The sequence below is a fragment of the Rana temporaria genome, chromosome 6, assembly GCF_905171775.1.
Source record: "Rana temporaria chromosome 6, aRanTem1.1, whole genome shotgun sequence".
Classification (NCBI taxonomy): Eukaryota; Metazoa; Chordata; class Amphibia; order Anura; family Ranidae; genus Rana; species Rana temporaria.
Genome location: NC_053494.1, coordinates 154,208,031 through 154,223,665, shown reverse-complemented (window position 1 = coordinate 154,223,665; position 15,635 = coordinate 154,208,031). Strand labels below are relative to the sequence as shown.

Sequence of the window (15,635 nt, the reverse complement as noted above, 5' to 3'; positions counted from 1 at the left end):
TGTAAATGGCTCTCTTAAAATTGCAAGCAGGGATGCTTGCAGGAATTCCTACAAAGCGATATCTGAATGGGGCCTTAAAGGAGTTGTAAATGAATTTTTTTTTTGCTAAAATTACTGGGTACAGGGTATAGAGACATACTATAATAGTTAACTGATTCCTTTTAAAAATGATTAAAAATAGATACAAATCAATCATATAATGTACCTTCAGTTTCTAGTTTCGTTTTTGCATGTTGTTTCCTGCTTCTGTGATGTACAGAGCACAGAGCCAATGCAGGGCAGTGATGGTTTGGAAAACGAAACTGATTGGTGCTGAGGGGTTTTAGACACACAGTAATCACACCTCCTTGATTAGTGACCACAGAGAGAAAGCTCCCAGTACTGTGGTCATCAGGAAACAGACAACCAGGAAGAGTGGAGATCAGAGAAGAATTACAGCAACTTGAGAGCAAAAACGAACAATGAGGACATGAAAACAGCACTGCATTAAGGTAAAGGAAGCTATTAACCACTTAAAGACCCGCCTATTGTAAATGTACGTCCTCTTTTTAAACATAGATATCTCAGTAACGGCAGCAGCTGCTGCCACAACTGAGATATCCATGTTTTCAGCGGGCGGCCGTGTAAACGATAACGCCGGTCTCCGCGGCGGATTCGGCGCGAGATCGCCGTTATCGGTGGCGGGAGAGGGCCCCCCCCTCCCGCCGCTTTTCCGCGCCCTCCGCCGCTTACCGGAGCCGTCGGTAGCGGCGGAGGAGATCCGATGCTGCCGCCTGGAGAGTGAGGACTTGAGTGAGGGCAAGATGGCCCCCACCCGTCCTCATAGCTCTGCTGGGCGGAAGTGACGTCAAAACGTCAGTCCCGCCCAGCCTCTTAAAGAGACAATTTTTTTTTTGTCATTTTTTTAAATGACAAATTTTCCTTTTTTTTTTTTTTTTTTGCATTTAAGCCTAAATATGAGATCTGAGGTCTTTTTGACCCCAGATCTCATATTTAAGAGGACCTGTCATGCTTTTTTCTATTACAAGGGATGTTTACATTCCTTGTAATAGGAATAAAAGTGATCATTTTTTTTTTTTTTATATTTTAGTGTAAAAAATAATAAAATCAATAAAATTAAATAAGAAAACAAAAAAAAATGTTTTTTAAAGCGCCCCGTCCTGACGAGCTCGCGCGCAGAAGCGAACGCATACGCGAGTAGCGCCCGCATATGAAAACGGTGTTCAAATCACACAAGTGAGGTATCGCCGCGATCGTTAGAGCGAGAGCAATAATTATAGCCCTAGAGCAACTTATAGAATTTTTTAAACGTCGCCTATCTAGATTTTTAAGGGTAAAAGTTTGACGCCATGCCACGAGCGGGCGCAATTTTAAAGCGTGACATGTTGGGTATCATTTTACTCGGCGTAACATTATCTTTCACAATATATAAAAAAATTGGGCCAAATTTATTGTTGTCTTATTTTTTAATTCAAAAAAAGTGAATTTTTTCCAAAAAAAGTGCGCTTGTAAGACTGCTGCGCAAATACGGTGTGACAAAAAGTATTGCGATGACCGCCATTTTATTCTCTAGGGTGTTAGAAAAAAATATATATAATGTTTGGGGGTTTTAAGTAATTTTCTAGCAGAAAAAAACTGTTTTAGTCTTGCAAACACCAAATCTGAAAAACACCTAAGGTCTTTAAGTGGTTAAGATAAAAAAAAAAGTTCCTTTACAAACCCTTTAATGTTAATTGATTATGTAAGAAATAAAACCTAGCAATTAGTGATGAATGAAAATGTAACATTGTTTACTTCGAAAAACGTGTTTAAGTTACTAATACATACAAAAAAATGTCTCTTTGTGGTAGGAAAGAAACCAAAATACGTTCAAAGATTTGACACACTGATAAAAATAGTTTTTACCCACCACCGCCATTACATCATGCTGACTAAAAGCAGCAAAATACACGGATCACCTTTGGACAATCATCAGTGCAAATGGGTACACTGGGGCTTTCCCTATGTGAAATAACAAAGTTGGCACAGGTATATTATTGCAGACAGGTATTTTCTGATCAATTGTTCTGCAATCTCTGTGTGAGCAGGAGTCAGCTGCTCTCTTTACCATGGCATGGTATAGATATTTTACCATGCAAGAATACCATTTAGTTAAGTCAGAGTGAAATGGTTGGGACAGGTCTGGGTCATAAATTCAAAATTGTAGGAATTTAAATAAAGGTCTAGTAAACTCCATCTTGTCACTTTTACCTACAGGTAAGTTGATAATAAAGCTTACCTGTAGATAAAATAAATATAAAATAAACATGCACTGTTTGGGGGATATTCGCATGTTTTGCAACCAATAACATTACCGGCGCATGCGCACTGCACTCTGAATTGAGGGCACAGTAATTGTGCCATGACCGTGACTCCCATGCACATGCATAGGTGTGACATCATTACGGCTTGGCTATTCATACAGCTGAGGCCTGCAAAACGAAAAGGGAGACATGTTGAAGATGGAAGCCCTCTCAGCTGTGACAGTGTGTCACTGGAGGGCTTCCTTTTAAGGTAAAACGTTCAAAATGTGCTAGTATGTAACGGACAAATTAATATTTGCTAATGTCTTCCTGTTTCTCCTCCCAGCCAATCAGCAAGCGGGTCCTGAGACCCCATTGACCAGGAGGAGATATGTATGATAGAGAAAAACTTTTTCAAAGAAAATACATTTCTTATAAGAAAAAAACACTGCGCAGAAATAAATGATGTAAGTGCTGCCAAGTACCAAAAAATTGTAGATACAAATTTAAAGACAAGTTAAAAAAGGAGGTACAGCGCAAAAACTAGTGATAATTGATGGTGAGAACCTAATAAATGAACATAGGTTTACAAATAAAAAACACAAAAAAAATTGTAAAGAAGTATAAAAAAGTGGCCTGAATTCACAGGCAATCAAGATATATATGATAGGTATGTTGTTCGGTGGCGGGGGGAAGAGTTAGTGTGGGGTGGCGGGCTGGCAGGTTGGAGCAACAGCGGGGATGTCTGTGGTCAGGTCTGTCTTTGCCCTCCGACCGATGGAGCACCAGGCGCCACTGGTAGAGATCTTCTTTAGCATTCACAATGTTATAAATGGATACTGATTTTTACTTAATTTAAGTTTTAGTGTTCAAGATTTAAATTTTCGGTTTTTACTTTTATGACCCCTTTGGGAAAGTGTACTTTCAGTTCTCACTTCCTATCCTCATGACTCCCGTACAAAAAATGAGGCGGGCTGCTGTCACCAGGACAGGAATGCATGAACAGCCAAAAAAAAACAAAAACTTTTTAAAGTTTTGTCTGGAGCTGGGTTTTAAATAGGCTACAATATTGTGAGTCATAAATGAACCATTCCTGGGCCAACATCTTGGCCCAAGGACTGAATAGTGGATCTAGATATGATCTGACTTAAAATGACTCCATCCAGAGAGGAGGATGTTGGGGCGGGGGGTTACTGGGGTTAGAATATGTGCATGTAGTATGAAAAATATCTTTTCAGCTGCAGTAGGTCCACTTTAAGTGTATACCCTGTCACCAACTCCGTCTGATTGCTGTTGGATATGATCCAGCTTATTTCTATGGCAGCCAATGCTGATCTTTGCTCTAGTCACAAGGAACAAACAGTACATGTAGGCTTTAGAAATTCACAGTAAGTGGTCATAAATTATTTTGGATCTAACCAAACATAATAAATCTCCACAAGTCATTAGCTTGAAAACCTTTGCCAAATCTGTCCTTCTATCATGCAGAATATATTGGTAAATGCACCTTCATCATATTCCTCCTTGACTACTGTCTCTTTTTCCTGAGTCCAATTCTCACAGGTCTTCTTCTACCACTCTATTCTTTCCTGACTTCTGAGGCTTGACTCACCCACCTCTACTCTCACTCTTTAAAGTTAATGTGTACTCCATTTTAAAAGTCATAATACTGTCCAAACAGACACTGCAGGGTGCCTGTTATTACCTTTGTTACCTAGAGTGGTGCTCTTATTATGTTTATTTTTTATTTTTATTAGGGTCTGACTTTCCCTGACTTCATGGCTAATGTCTAACCTCCAATGTCTAACCTCCACTGTCCAAGGGGGCGACTGCCTCAGTGACCAGTAAGGCCTTGTACACACGGTCAGACCAAACCGATGTGATTGGTCCGTCGGACCGTTTTCATCGGTTCACCTCTGAAGTGGCCGTACGGCCTGATATGCGTACACACCGTCAGTCCAAAATCCGATCGGGTCAGAATGCGGTGACGTCAAACACACGACGTGCTGAATAAAACAAAGTTCAATGCTTCCAAGCATGCGTCAACTTGATTCTGAGCATGCGCGGGTTTTGAACCAATGCTTTCTGTACTAACCATCGGTTTGGTCCGATCGGGCAGCGGTCCATCGGTTCGGTTTTGAAGCATGTTTTAAAATTTTGGACCTAAGGAAAACAAACCGATGGGCTATACACACGGTCGGTTTGGTCCGATGAAACTGAACTTCGGTTCATTCTCATCGGTTCGGTCCGACCGTGTGTACGGGGCCTAAGGGAATTCTGATTACACAGTGGGCTGAAGAATGCCAACTGTTCGGTTTCTATAAATGCTGTCTGTCTCTCCAGTTGCCATGCAAAGTGTCTAGATTGAAACTCCCCAAAACTGCCAGCCTAATCTGTGCCAGATAAATCGCTGGACAAGGATAACAATTTGATAGCTCCATATCATAATTGTTCAATATATTTTTTCTTAGTATTATTGTGCTGAGCAACAACTTTTCTTTTTATATGTCAGTTCCAGCAAACATGCAAGTGCCAACATTTTTAGTTAAAAGTTTGTTTTTAAACCTTTGTTAATCCCTTATTATATTCTTTTTTTTGTTTGCCTCATCGGAAAGGAAATATGGCTTTGTGAATTACTTAAATTCTAAAGATGCAGAAAGAGCAATAAACACACTTAGGGCTCTTTCACATGGGCGGCCCGTTCAGGTCCGCCTGCCAGTTTTTTAGGCGTACCTGAACGGGCGCTCCATGCTCCTCTATGGGGGACCGCCCTGTCATCCGCCAGGCTCAGCGGGGATTAATGGAGCGATCCCCGCTGAGCAAGCGGAGGTTCACGTGGGGCGGATCATTACTGATCTGCCCCATGTGAAAGGGGCCTAAATGGTATGTTTGAGTATATTGCCTAACATTTATGACCAGGTTGTCTGGTGTTTTTTTCTGTATGTTTTTCTGTTTGTTGGTTTGTCTTAAACCTAATAAAAATATCTTAAAAAAAAAACACACTTAATGGATTGGGACTGCGATCAAAAACCATAAAGATTGGATTGAGAAAGCGGCGTCCCTTCCTATTAAGGCCATTTGGAAGACTCAGAGCTGCTCTTCATTACTGTACAGATGAATTATACCCTTGGTAATTTACTATCACACCAGCTCATGTGACTCGTGCCCTACAGTATTCTAGTCCACATTTTTTGGTAAGCGTGTTTAATCCCTAGTGGTGCACCTTGATGTAAACCAGGAAATACACTGACACTTATGGGGCCAGATTCACATAGAATTACGCCGGCGTATCAGCAGATACTCCGACGTAAGTCCGAATCTAAGGCCGTCGTATGTTTAAGTGTATTCTCAAACTGAGATACACTTAAACATGCCTAAGATACGACGGCCAGCGCCGTTGTATCTTAGGGTGCAATATCTACGCTGACCGCTAGGTGGCGCTTCCATTGCGGTCGGCGTAGAATATGCAAATGACTAGTTACGCCGATTCACGAACGTACGATTGCCCGTCGTAGTGATTTTACGTCGTTTCTGTAAGAGTTACGCGGCGTAAAGATAAACATGCCCCCTAGGTGGCGTACTCAATGTTAAGTATGGCCATCGTTCCCGCGTCGCAATTTGAAAATTTTACGTCGTTTGCATAAGTCGTCCGTGAATGTCGCTGGACGCCATTTACGTTAACGTCGAAACCAATGACGTACTTGCGACATAATTTCGCGCAATGCACGGCGGGAAAATTTGAGATGGAGCATGCGCAGTACGATCGGCATGGGAACGCGCCTAATTTAAATGATCCATGCCCCCTACATGGATCATTTGAATTAGGCGGGCTTGCGCCGGTGGACTTTACGCTACGCCGCCGCAAGTTTACAGGCAAGTGCTTTGTGAATCAAGCACTTGCCCGTAAAACTTGCGGCGGTGTAACGTAAAGGAGATACGTTACGCCGCCGCAGTTCTACGAGAATCTGGCCCATGGTGTCTATCCATATGAATTTGGATACATATCATGGTGATTCTTAAGCCTTGTACACACGATTGGATTTTACAATGGGAATTGTGTGATGGCAGGCTGTTGTCCGTTTGTATGCTCCATCGGACAATTGTTGTCGGATTTTCCACCAACAAATGTTGGATAGCATACTTTAAAATTTTTCGACAACAAATGTGTGTTGTCGGATTATCCAATCTGTGTACAGAAGTTCATCCGACAAAACTCCAAAGTACAAACATGCATGCTCAGAAGCAATGCTCACCATAACACAACATTAGCAGAAGTTGCCTAAAGGGTGGCGCTAAAGAGCTTAAAAACCACATAGTTTTGTGTTTGTTGGCCAACAATTGTGTGCCGGATTAGCTTACCTTACCTCAATTTTGTGCCTTTTTAATTCATTTTTTAATCATGTATTTTTGTATTATATCTTGTTTTGTGACCAAAACATCATTTTGTATTAAACAGTACAAATTGCAGAATAAAAACTGCAATTTTGCAAAAGGACACTGAGGATTTAAAAGCTACCTTAGTTCCCAAATTGAGAAATAAATTTGTTTATTATAATTCTGGTTAAAACCTGGCACTGTTTTATCACATTGACATGCTGATTTTGACTAAGAAACACCTACTAAGGCATGCTTACACCACAGTACACATAGCATGATCCAACCTTATCCCCCAATTGGTTGTCTATGGTTTAAAATGTGGTATCCTTATTTTAGCCATAGCGTTATGGAAATTTAACCTGCAGTGACACAGTAAAGCTAAATTAGAGAGGGTTACTTAGGAAGGAAGCCATTTTGGTTAATATAAGTGTAGCACCCCCTTACTTTCAGTATGGGCAATATGCTAAAGTTAGTGGGGAATGGGAGAGTTATTTTGCTCCCATCCACAATTTGCTAAATTCTGGACTGCTGTCATTCCTGAACTGTCCTGTAGGTCAGTCTGCGCTCCAGGGGTGCTGATTCCACCCCTGGGCGACAGGTGGCACTAGAGGGGTTCTGGCAGAGCCACTTTTCCCCAGCAGCCAATTAGAGGGGTTTTCCCTCGCGGGGCATGCCGGGGGAGAGTATATCTGTGGCAGACGCCATTTTGTGTGGTTCTTCGCGGGTTCCAGGTCCAGGTGCGGCACCCACCTTCAGGGTGTGCGCATCCAACGGACCCAGGCGATGGCCTACCAGGCCGGGGTCACACGCTACGTGGAGCTCCATGTTCCTGAAAGGGGCCCCAGTGACTTACTGGGTTCCCAGCTCTACTGAGGAGATCCCAGGCTGGATGCCGTTCGATGGGGGGTCGCCTTGAGGAGAACCCGGAGGCAGGTTGTCCAACAGGGCTTGAACGAACCATCGGGGATCTGGTGACTGGGACATTGACAGGTACACTTTAACTGTCACCCGGTGACCCCTTACTCAATCTACTGGGGGGATTCGCTCAATCCATTCGGTTCACTTAAAGTGCTAGGCCTGTGGCAGAGGCCCTAGAGCCGGGCCTGTGGTAGAGGTCTGTTCCTCCCAGCAATCTAAAGTGACACTTCGGCTGCCAGGCTTGTGGCAGGAGTCTGTCCGGGGGCACTTCACCCACTCTGGCTAGAGTGTCGACGAACTGTAACTACTACTGTGCTGTTGAGAGCAGGATTGCTTAGTTCTTATCCAGGCGTGATACTGCAAAGTTCTCTTCTGCTTCATCAACCTTTTTGCTATACCTCATGTTGATGTTGGCCATGTTGGGCCTGGAAATAAAGCATTTGAAAACCTTTATTCATTGACTGGACATTCGCTCACTACTTCGCTTACTACTCTGCTCATCAACTACACCCCTAGACAACACTGAGAGGTAACTTAATATGCCGATCCCAACAACAACCAGCGGCTCCTGAGGGGGTAGGGCTACATAACTAATAGGGAAATAGAAAAGACACGACTGGAAAGGAAGAGTGCTGCTCACCCCTAATAATGGAAAAATGTACGGATCCCCCAATGGGGTTTTTAGGTAGCAGGGTAGAAAAGTATATAAAACAAGGTGTATGATAAAAAATAAAATTTTGTATAAAAAATAAAAAAATAAAAGGTATAGATTCAAACTTGTACAATGTACACATACAGCACTGCAAGCAAAAAGATTGTCATACAAATGAACATATATAATGGAGCAGTGAGAGGTTCTTCCCCTCCTCCTTCATACTTATTACCCACCTCTCACTGCTCCAGTTCCTTTCAATATTCCTTTTCACTGCTCACAGTTCTTTTCAAGATTCCTTTTCCCTTCCTAGGTGGGTCGCTCTTTGGGGTTTTTCCCTCTTATGCCTGCCATCTTATGACGTTGCAATTTTTGAGTGTTTTTTGGTTTTTATACCCTTCTATATGTGACATTTTTGTTTTTGATTAACTCATTAACAATTATATTAACCTGCCTATTTTGGGTTTGTCCTTAATAGGAAGGCCCACCCTGGTTTAATTACCTACTATATGCAATAGTGGCTATTGATCCTTTCCTTCAACGATATACGCCAGTAATAACCTAAAACTGGCTCAGTCTGACTACCCATATACAGTGCCTTGAGAAAGTATTCGGCCCCCTTGAACTTTGCGACCTTTTGCCACATTTCAGGCTTCAAACATAAAGATATAAAACTGTAATTTTTTTGAAGAATCAACAACAAGTGGGACACAATCATGAAGTGAAACAAAATTTATTGGATATTTTCAAACTTTTTTAACAAATAAAAAACCGAACAATTGGGCGTGCAAAATTATTCAGCCCCTTTAATCTCAGTGCAGCAAACTCTCTCCAGAAGTTCAGTGAGGATCTCTGAATGATCCAATGTTGACCTAAATGACTAATGATGATAAATAGAATCCACCTGTGTGTAATCATCTGTATAAATGCACCTGCACTGTGATAGTCTCAGAGGTCCGTTTAAAGCGCAGAGAGCATCATTAAGAACAAGGAACACACCAGGCAGATTCGAGATACTGTTGTGGAGAAGTTTAAAGCCGGATTTGGATACAAAACGATTTCCCCCATCTTTAAACATCCCAAGGAGCACTGTGCAAGCGATAATATTGAAATGGAAGGAGTATCAGACCACTGCAAATCTACGAAGACCTGGTCGTCCCTCTAAACTTTCAGCTCATACAAGGAGAAGACTGATCAGAGATGCAGCCAAGAGGCCCATGATCACTCTGGATGAACTGCAGAGATCTACAGCTGAGGTGGGAGACTCTGTCCATAGGACAAAAATCAGTCCCTGTATACTGCACAAATCTGGCCTTTATGGAAGAGTGGCAAGAAGAAAGCCATTTCTTAAAGAGATCCATAAAAAGTGTCGTTTAAAGTTTGCCACAAGCCACCTGGGAGACACACCAAACATGTGGAAGAAGGTGCTCTGGTCAGATGAAACCAAAATCAAACTTTTTGGCAACAATGCAAAACGTTATGTTTGGCGTAAAAGCAACACAGGTTATCACCCTGAACACATCATCCCCACTGTGAAACATAGTGGTGGCAGCATCATGGTTTGGGCCTGCTTTTCTTCAGCAGGGACAGGGAAGATGGTTAAAATTGATGGGAAGATGGATGGAGCCAAATACAGGACCATTCTGGAAGAAAACCTGATGGAGTCTGCAAAAGACCTGAGACTGGGACGGAGATTTGTCTTCCAACAAGACAATGATCCAAAACATAAAGCAAAATCTACAATGGAATGGTTCACAAATAAACATATCCAGGTGTTAGAATGGCCAAGTCAAAGTCCAGACCTGAATCCAATCGAGAATCTGTGGAAAGAACTGAAAACTGCTGCTCACAAACGCTCTCCATCCAACCTCACTGAGCTCGAGCTGTTTTGCAAGGAGGAATGGGCAAAAATTTCAGTCTCTCGATGTGCAAAACTGATAGAGACATACCCCAAGCGACTTACAGCTGTAATCGCAGCAAAAGGTGGCGCTACAGAGTATTAACTTAAGGGGGCTGAATAATTTTGCACGCCCAATTTTTCAGCTTTTTATTTGTTAAAAAAGTTTGAAATATCCAATAAATTTCGTTCCACTTCATGATTGTGTCCCACTTGTTGTTGATTCTTCAAAACAAATTTCAGTTTTATATCTTTATGTTTGAAGCCTGAAATGTGGCAAAAGGTAGCAAAGTTCAAGGGGGCCGAACACTTTCGCAAGGCACTATATATATATATATATATATATATATATATATATATACAGTATATATGTAAACAAGCAAAAGCAAAATAAAAAAATTATAATTCTGACACTATGAGTTTAGATCAATATATCAATTACTATAATTCTGAATATTTCAATAAATTTTAACATTTTGCCGTAGGTGCTGGTGTCCCCTCTTCCTTCCCTCCCCACTCTCACACTGGGTGTGTTGTGGACTTTTTCTCCACACAATTGTGACTACCTGTAAGCTGCATGGGACGTCCCTTATTGCGGTTTCGTGCTTGGGGTTCCCAACTTATTTTGGGAGGCTTACCTTGGACCCTCTGTGGACTATATTTTAAAGAATACTCTGGTTTAAATTCATGTGCACACGCAATAAATTGGTAACTATACAACCTACCTTTATAATTCTTCCTCAGTAATTTGTAGAAGCAACGTTTTTTTATTTATGCATTTTGTTACAGCAGCATCAAAAAACCTCTGAAGAAGACCCCATGATGGGGTTGAAACGCGTCAGAATTTGCTGCATACTTGTACATTATATATGTTCATTTGTATGACAATATTTTTGCTTGCAGTGCTGTATGTGTACATTGTACAAGATTTTATACACCAGAACTCATATTTCAACTGTTCAATGAATCTCTACTTTTTTTTTTTTATATAATAAAATAATTTTATCATACACCTTGTTTTATATACTTTTCTACCCTGCTGCCTAAAAACCATATAAACCTTGTCTAAAAATCATTTAAATGGCTATTTTTCCATGTTAGGCCCGTTCACACTTAAGTGTTTTGTGGCTTGAAGCTCCAAAGCACTCAACATTCAAAATCTTATGGTATTCAATTGTACCTGTTCGCACCTGACTGTACTGTTGTGTTGCTTGTAGTGTGTGGTTTTGCTTGAAGCTCAATAAAGTAAAAGTTTTTTTATTTTTTTCCCCTGGTAACTAGCTTTCCATTGGCGAACAATGCTCAAGGCTCAGACACCCACAAAAAAAAATCACAAAAATGCCCGTAGAAATGCAACAAAAAAATGCATATCTCCTTGCTAAGCTCAATGCACTCTTAAGGCTTCGTACATGCTACTAGCCTTTTTTCATTTAACCCAATGGGTTGAACAAAAAAAAAACTGACAGCTCAGGTCGGAGCTGCTGTACCAACAATCCGGTTTTTAGTACAGTGGTCTTTTCTGCTGTGCTATTGTGTTCTGACAGGGGGACGGCCCCCCTGCCAGAACACTTCGCTCAGTGCTCTCAGCCATTGGCATTGATCGGGAGCCCATCAGCAGATCATTTTCAGTCATGCCTCTTTGACAGAAGCTGGCCAAAAGGCGGGCCTCTGTTGGACCGGCTGCAGTACACATGGGCTGAATGTTGGCTGGTTAGGGGGACACCCCTCCACCAGAAGACCAAGGTCTGCCAACCGGCTTCCGATCAGCACTCCCAGACACCGGTTTGCATACCTTTTTTGGTCATAATGCTTCGACAGAAGCAGGCTGAACAGTCAGGTTCTGTCGGACAGGCTGCCGTATGCACGGGCCAAATGTTGGCATGATGCTGCCCCGACATTAGGCTTAAGTGTACTGGCTACCAAATTATTAAAAATACAATTCAAACTTCTAACTCAAATCTACAATGTCCTCTGCATCTTTCAGTTAGCTAAATATGGCTGCAATGAGTTATTGTACTGTTCATTTTACTACTGCGATCACCATTGCTTTACTGAATAAGCCTGCATATGTAAAGTGATTTCCAAACATAAAGTTGGTGCTGTATTATATTTTTAAAACAGCAAACCACTTTGTTTTTCTTTGGGCATCAGCTTTCTGTAAAGTCCAGACATACCTTGTACTGCCAGTTCTTTCCATCTTTCCTTGTTCTGCTGAATTATTTCAACCAAATTCTTTTTGAAATGTTGTAAGTCCACAGACGCCAAAGAGTATTCCATTACAGATCCTCCATCAGTCTGCGACGTTCGCATGCTGGGTTTTCTTTGTGTGTCTGTACCACCGCCAGCTTCAGAATTATTCAGACTACAAAAGAAATTGATTTTTAATGGAGTTCCTACTTCATTTGTAGATGTAGCCAAATCACCCTTTCAACAGAAAATAGAAAAATCTGAAATGAACAGCATTATGTTGCAATTTAAAGCAATAAAGGACATATATGCATATGTTACACAGGGTGATAGTAAATGGACTGATCCAAATATATTCTACCATTACATCTACCAAACCTCACTCGCTTAAAGAGTAACTCCACTTTTGTGGAAAAATATAGAAAAAAAAAAAAATATACAGCATATACAATTGGTTCACATTCCATATTGTAATTGAATGCTATTAAAAATAACCTTTCCTTTTCAATCTGCTGCTCTGTAAGTTTTCTGTAAGGAATTCCCTGAAGAAGTCACGTGACCGTGATGATACGCGTTGGATTAGACGGCTACCCGGAAGTGACGTCAGACCACGAGCTTGCTGCTCGTTTTTTTATCTAGTTTTTTACCTGTTTGTTATGTGAGTACCTTAAAGCTGTAACCCCAATAAATTACCCAGTGTTTACATACTTCAATATTTGGGTCCCCCTTTCCTTTTTACTTCATGCTCACGGATTTGGGAGGCTGTCCACTGCTGCAATTAGTGTTTCATTATTTATTATTATTCAAGTAGCGTGGGAATATTCTCTTTATTTAACTCAACAGGCAGCTGCTCCTGAGTCCCTCCATGTGTCAGAGGCGCAGCGGGGGCCGAGGACTGTGTCTGTGTCCTGAATGGAGAAAGGAAAGGAAACATCCCCTGCCCCGCTGCACGCCTCTGATCATCACAGTGCCAGTGACCTGTCTGTGTACCACGCAGTCACATCAGTACCACCACCAGTCTCTGATGTACCGGCTGCTATAGCCAGCTCCGCCCCCCCCCCACCATCATGGAGGCCGCTCTCCCTCCTGGTCTTGCATGTCTTACTCAATCTCCCCTGTTCTTGTGTTCTACATTGGAGCAGGAACCAGATGTCAGCTGCTTGTGAAGGGGGAGGGGCTGTAGGATACCCCATTGGCCTGATGTCGGCACAGGTGTCTTTGCAGGACCTGGTCTGCTGCCTGCAGATAAAGTGAGTTGTATATAATACCCTAGCCTCTCTGTATACGGCCCTAGCCTGTGTATATACTGCCCTAGCTTGTCTTTATACTGCCCTATCCTGTCTATACACTACCCTAGCCTGTCTGTATACTGCCCTAGCCTGTGTATATACTGCCCTAACTTGTGTTTATACTGCCCTAGCCTGTCTATACACTGCCCTAACATGTCTGTATGCTGCCTTAGCCTGTGTGTGTATATACCCTTGTCTGTCTGTATACTACCCTAGCCTGTCTATATACTGCCCTAGCCTGTGTGTATACTGTCCTAGCCTGTGTGTAATTTTGTTTTCAGAAATTTGGGCCAAAATGTATACTGCTAAATATCTTTGGTAAAAATAACCCAAATCAGTATAAGTTATTTGGTCTTTGTGAAAGCTATATAGTCTACAACAGGGATAGGCAACATGGGCCCTCCAGCTTTTGCAGAACTACAAGTCTCATCATGCCATGGGAGTAATTGTAACTGTCAGCCATGTAATGCCTCATGGGAAATGTAGTTCCACAACAGCTGGAGGGCTTCTGGTTGCCTACCCCTGGTCTACAAGCTATGGTGCCAATCATTGAAAATTGATCACACCTGATATACTAACGGTCTATCTAATTTCTTGAGACCTAACAAGCCAGGAAAGTACACATACCCCCCAAATGACCCCTTTTTAGAAATAAAGAGGCCCAACTTGCAGGGAGCACCAGGAACATAAATTACACATATTATTTCTAGACTGCCTCTTACACTTTTGAAGATCCTGGAGCACCAGGACAATGGAAACACCCACAAATAAAATTACCTCATTTTGGAAAGTAAACACCCCAGTTTATAACCAATGAGGCATTATGAACATGTCCTTTTTTTCCACAAGTTTTTGGAAAATGTGGAAAGAAAAGTAAAAAGCATTTTATTTTTTTTACACAAAGTTGTCCATTCATAAGATATTTCTAACACATAGCATGTACATAGCAAAATGACACCCCAAAATATATTCTGCTACTCCTCCTGAGTATGGCAAAACCACATGTGTGAGACCTTTTCACAGCCTGGCCACATACAGGGAGCACCGTCAGGTGTTCTGAGGGCATAAATTGCAAATCTAATTTGACTATCTATTACACTTTTGTGAGGCACTAATGGGCACTTTATTGGCACTGATGGGCACTGTAGTGGCATGCATGTGGCACGGATGAGCACTAATGTGACATGAATGTGGCGCGGATAACAACTGATGTGGCATGGATGTGCACTGATGTGGCATGGATGTGGCACGGATGAGTACTGATGTGGCACAGATGAGGACTGATGTTGCATGCGCAATTTTAAAGCGTGACATGTTAGGTATCTACAGCATATGTCCCAATTGCACACATTCCTGGAATAAGCTCTTAAGGTACTGGGCGCTATAGCCACCGCCAGCTGGATACTGGAACCTGTGCGATAATGTAGATATTTGCCAGTACACCAGGGCTCATCAATTTCGCCAAAGTGGTTATTATTAAAGAATGATCACAAAACCGTGTAGTGCAACTTTTCAGAGCCCTGCAGGATCCCTTCATCGGGCATGTGATTGGTGGGCTGTTGAATATCTACATTATGTTAGACCTCTATTTACTTGGTGTAACGTCATCTTTCACATTTTACAAAAAAAATTGGGGTATATCATTTTTTTTTTTAATTCATTAAAGATTTTTTTTTTTCAGTAAAAAAATGCACTGCAGAACCGCTGCGCAAATACCGTGTAACATAAAAAATTGCAATGATCGCCTTTTTATTCCCTAGGGTCTATGTTTAAAAAAAATATATAATGTTTGGGGGATATAAGTAATTTTCGAGCAAAAAGTATTAATTTAAACTTGTACAAAAACTGGTTACAAAAATATTTATATATTTTTTATATTTATTATGTTTTAATAAATTGGACAAAAATATGAAAAATAATAATAACTACCTTCATATTTTTTTTATAAAAATCCTTTAATGGTATCTGACAAATATAGTGTTACTCTGTATTAATCCATTTTTTAGGCTGAAGGGGAATATTCAGGTTAAAAG

The 15,635-nt window shown here is 41.4% G+C and overlaps 1 protein-coding gene across 2 annotated transcripts in view; it reads right to left on the bottom strand.

Moving 5' to 3' along the window:
• The window catches only part of PDE1A (phosphodiesterase 1A), a 340,988-nt gene that overhangs the window by 13,401 nt on the left and 311,952 nt on the right, over positions 1-15,635 (bottom strand). For both annotated transcript variants that reach the window (XM_040357635.1, XM_040357636.1), the window contains exon 13: positions 12,301-12,488. In XM_040357635.1, the coding sequence (XP_040213569.1) occupies positions 12,301-12,488 (188 nt within the window). The remainder of the gene's footprint in view (positions 1-12,300; positions 12,489-15,635) is intronic.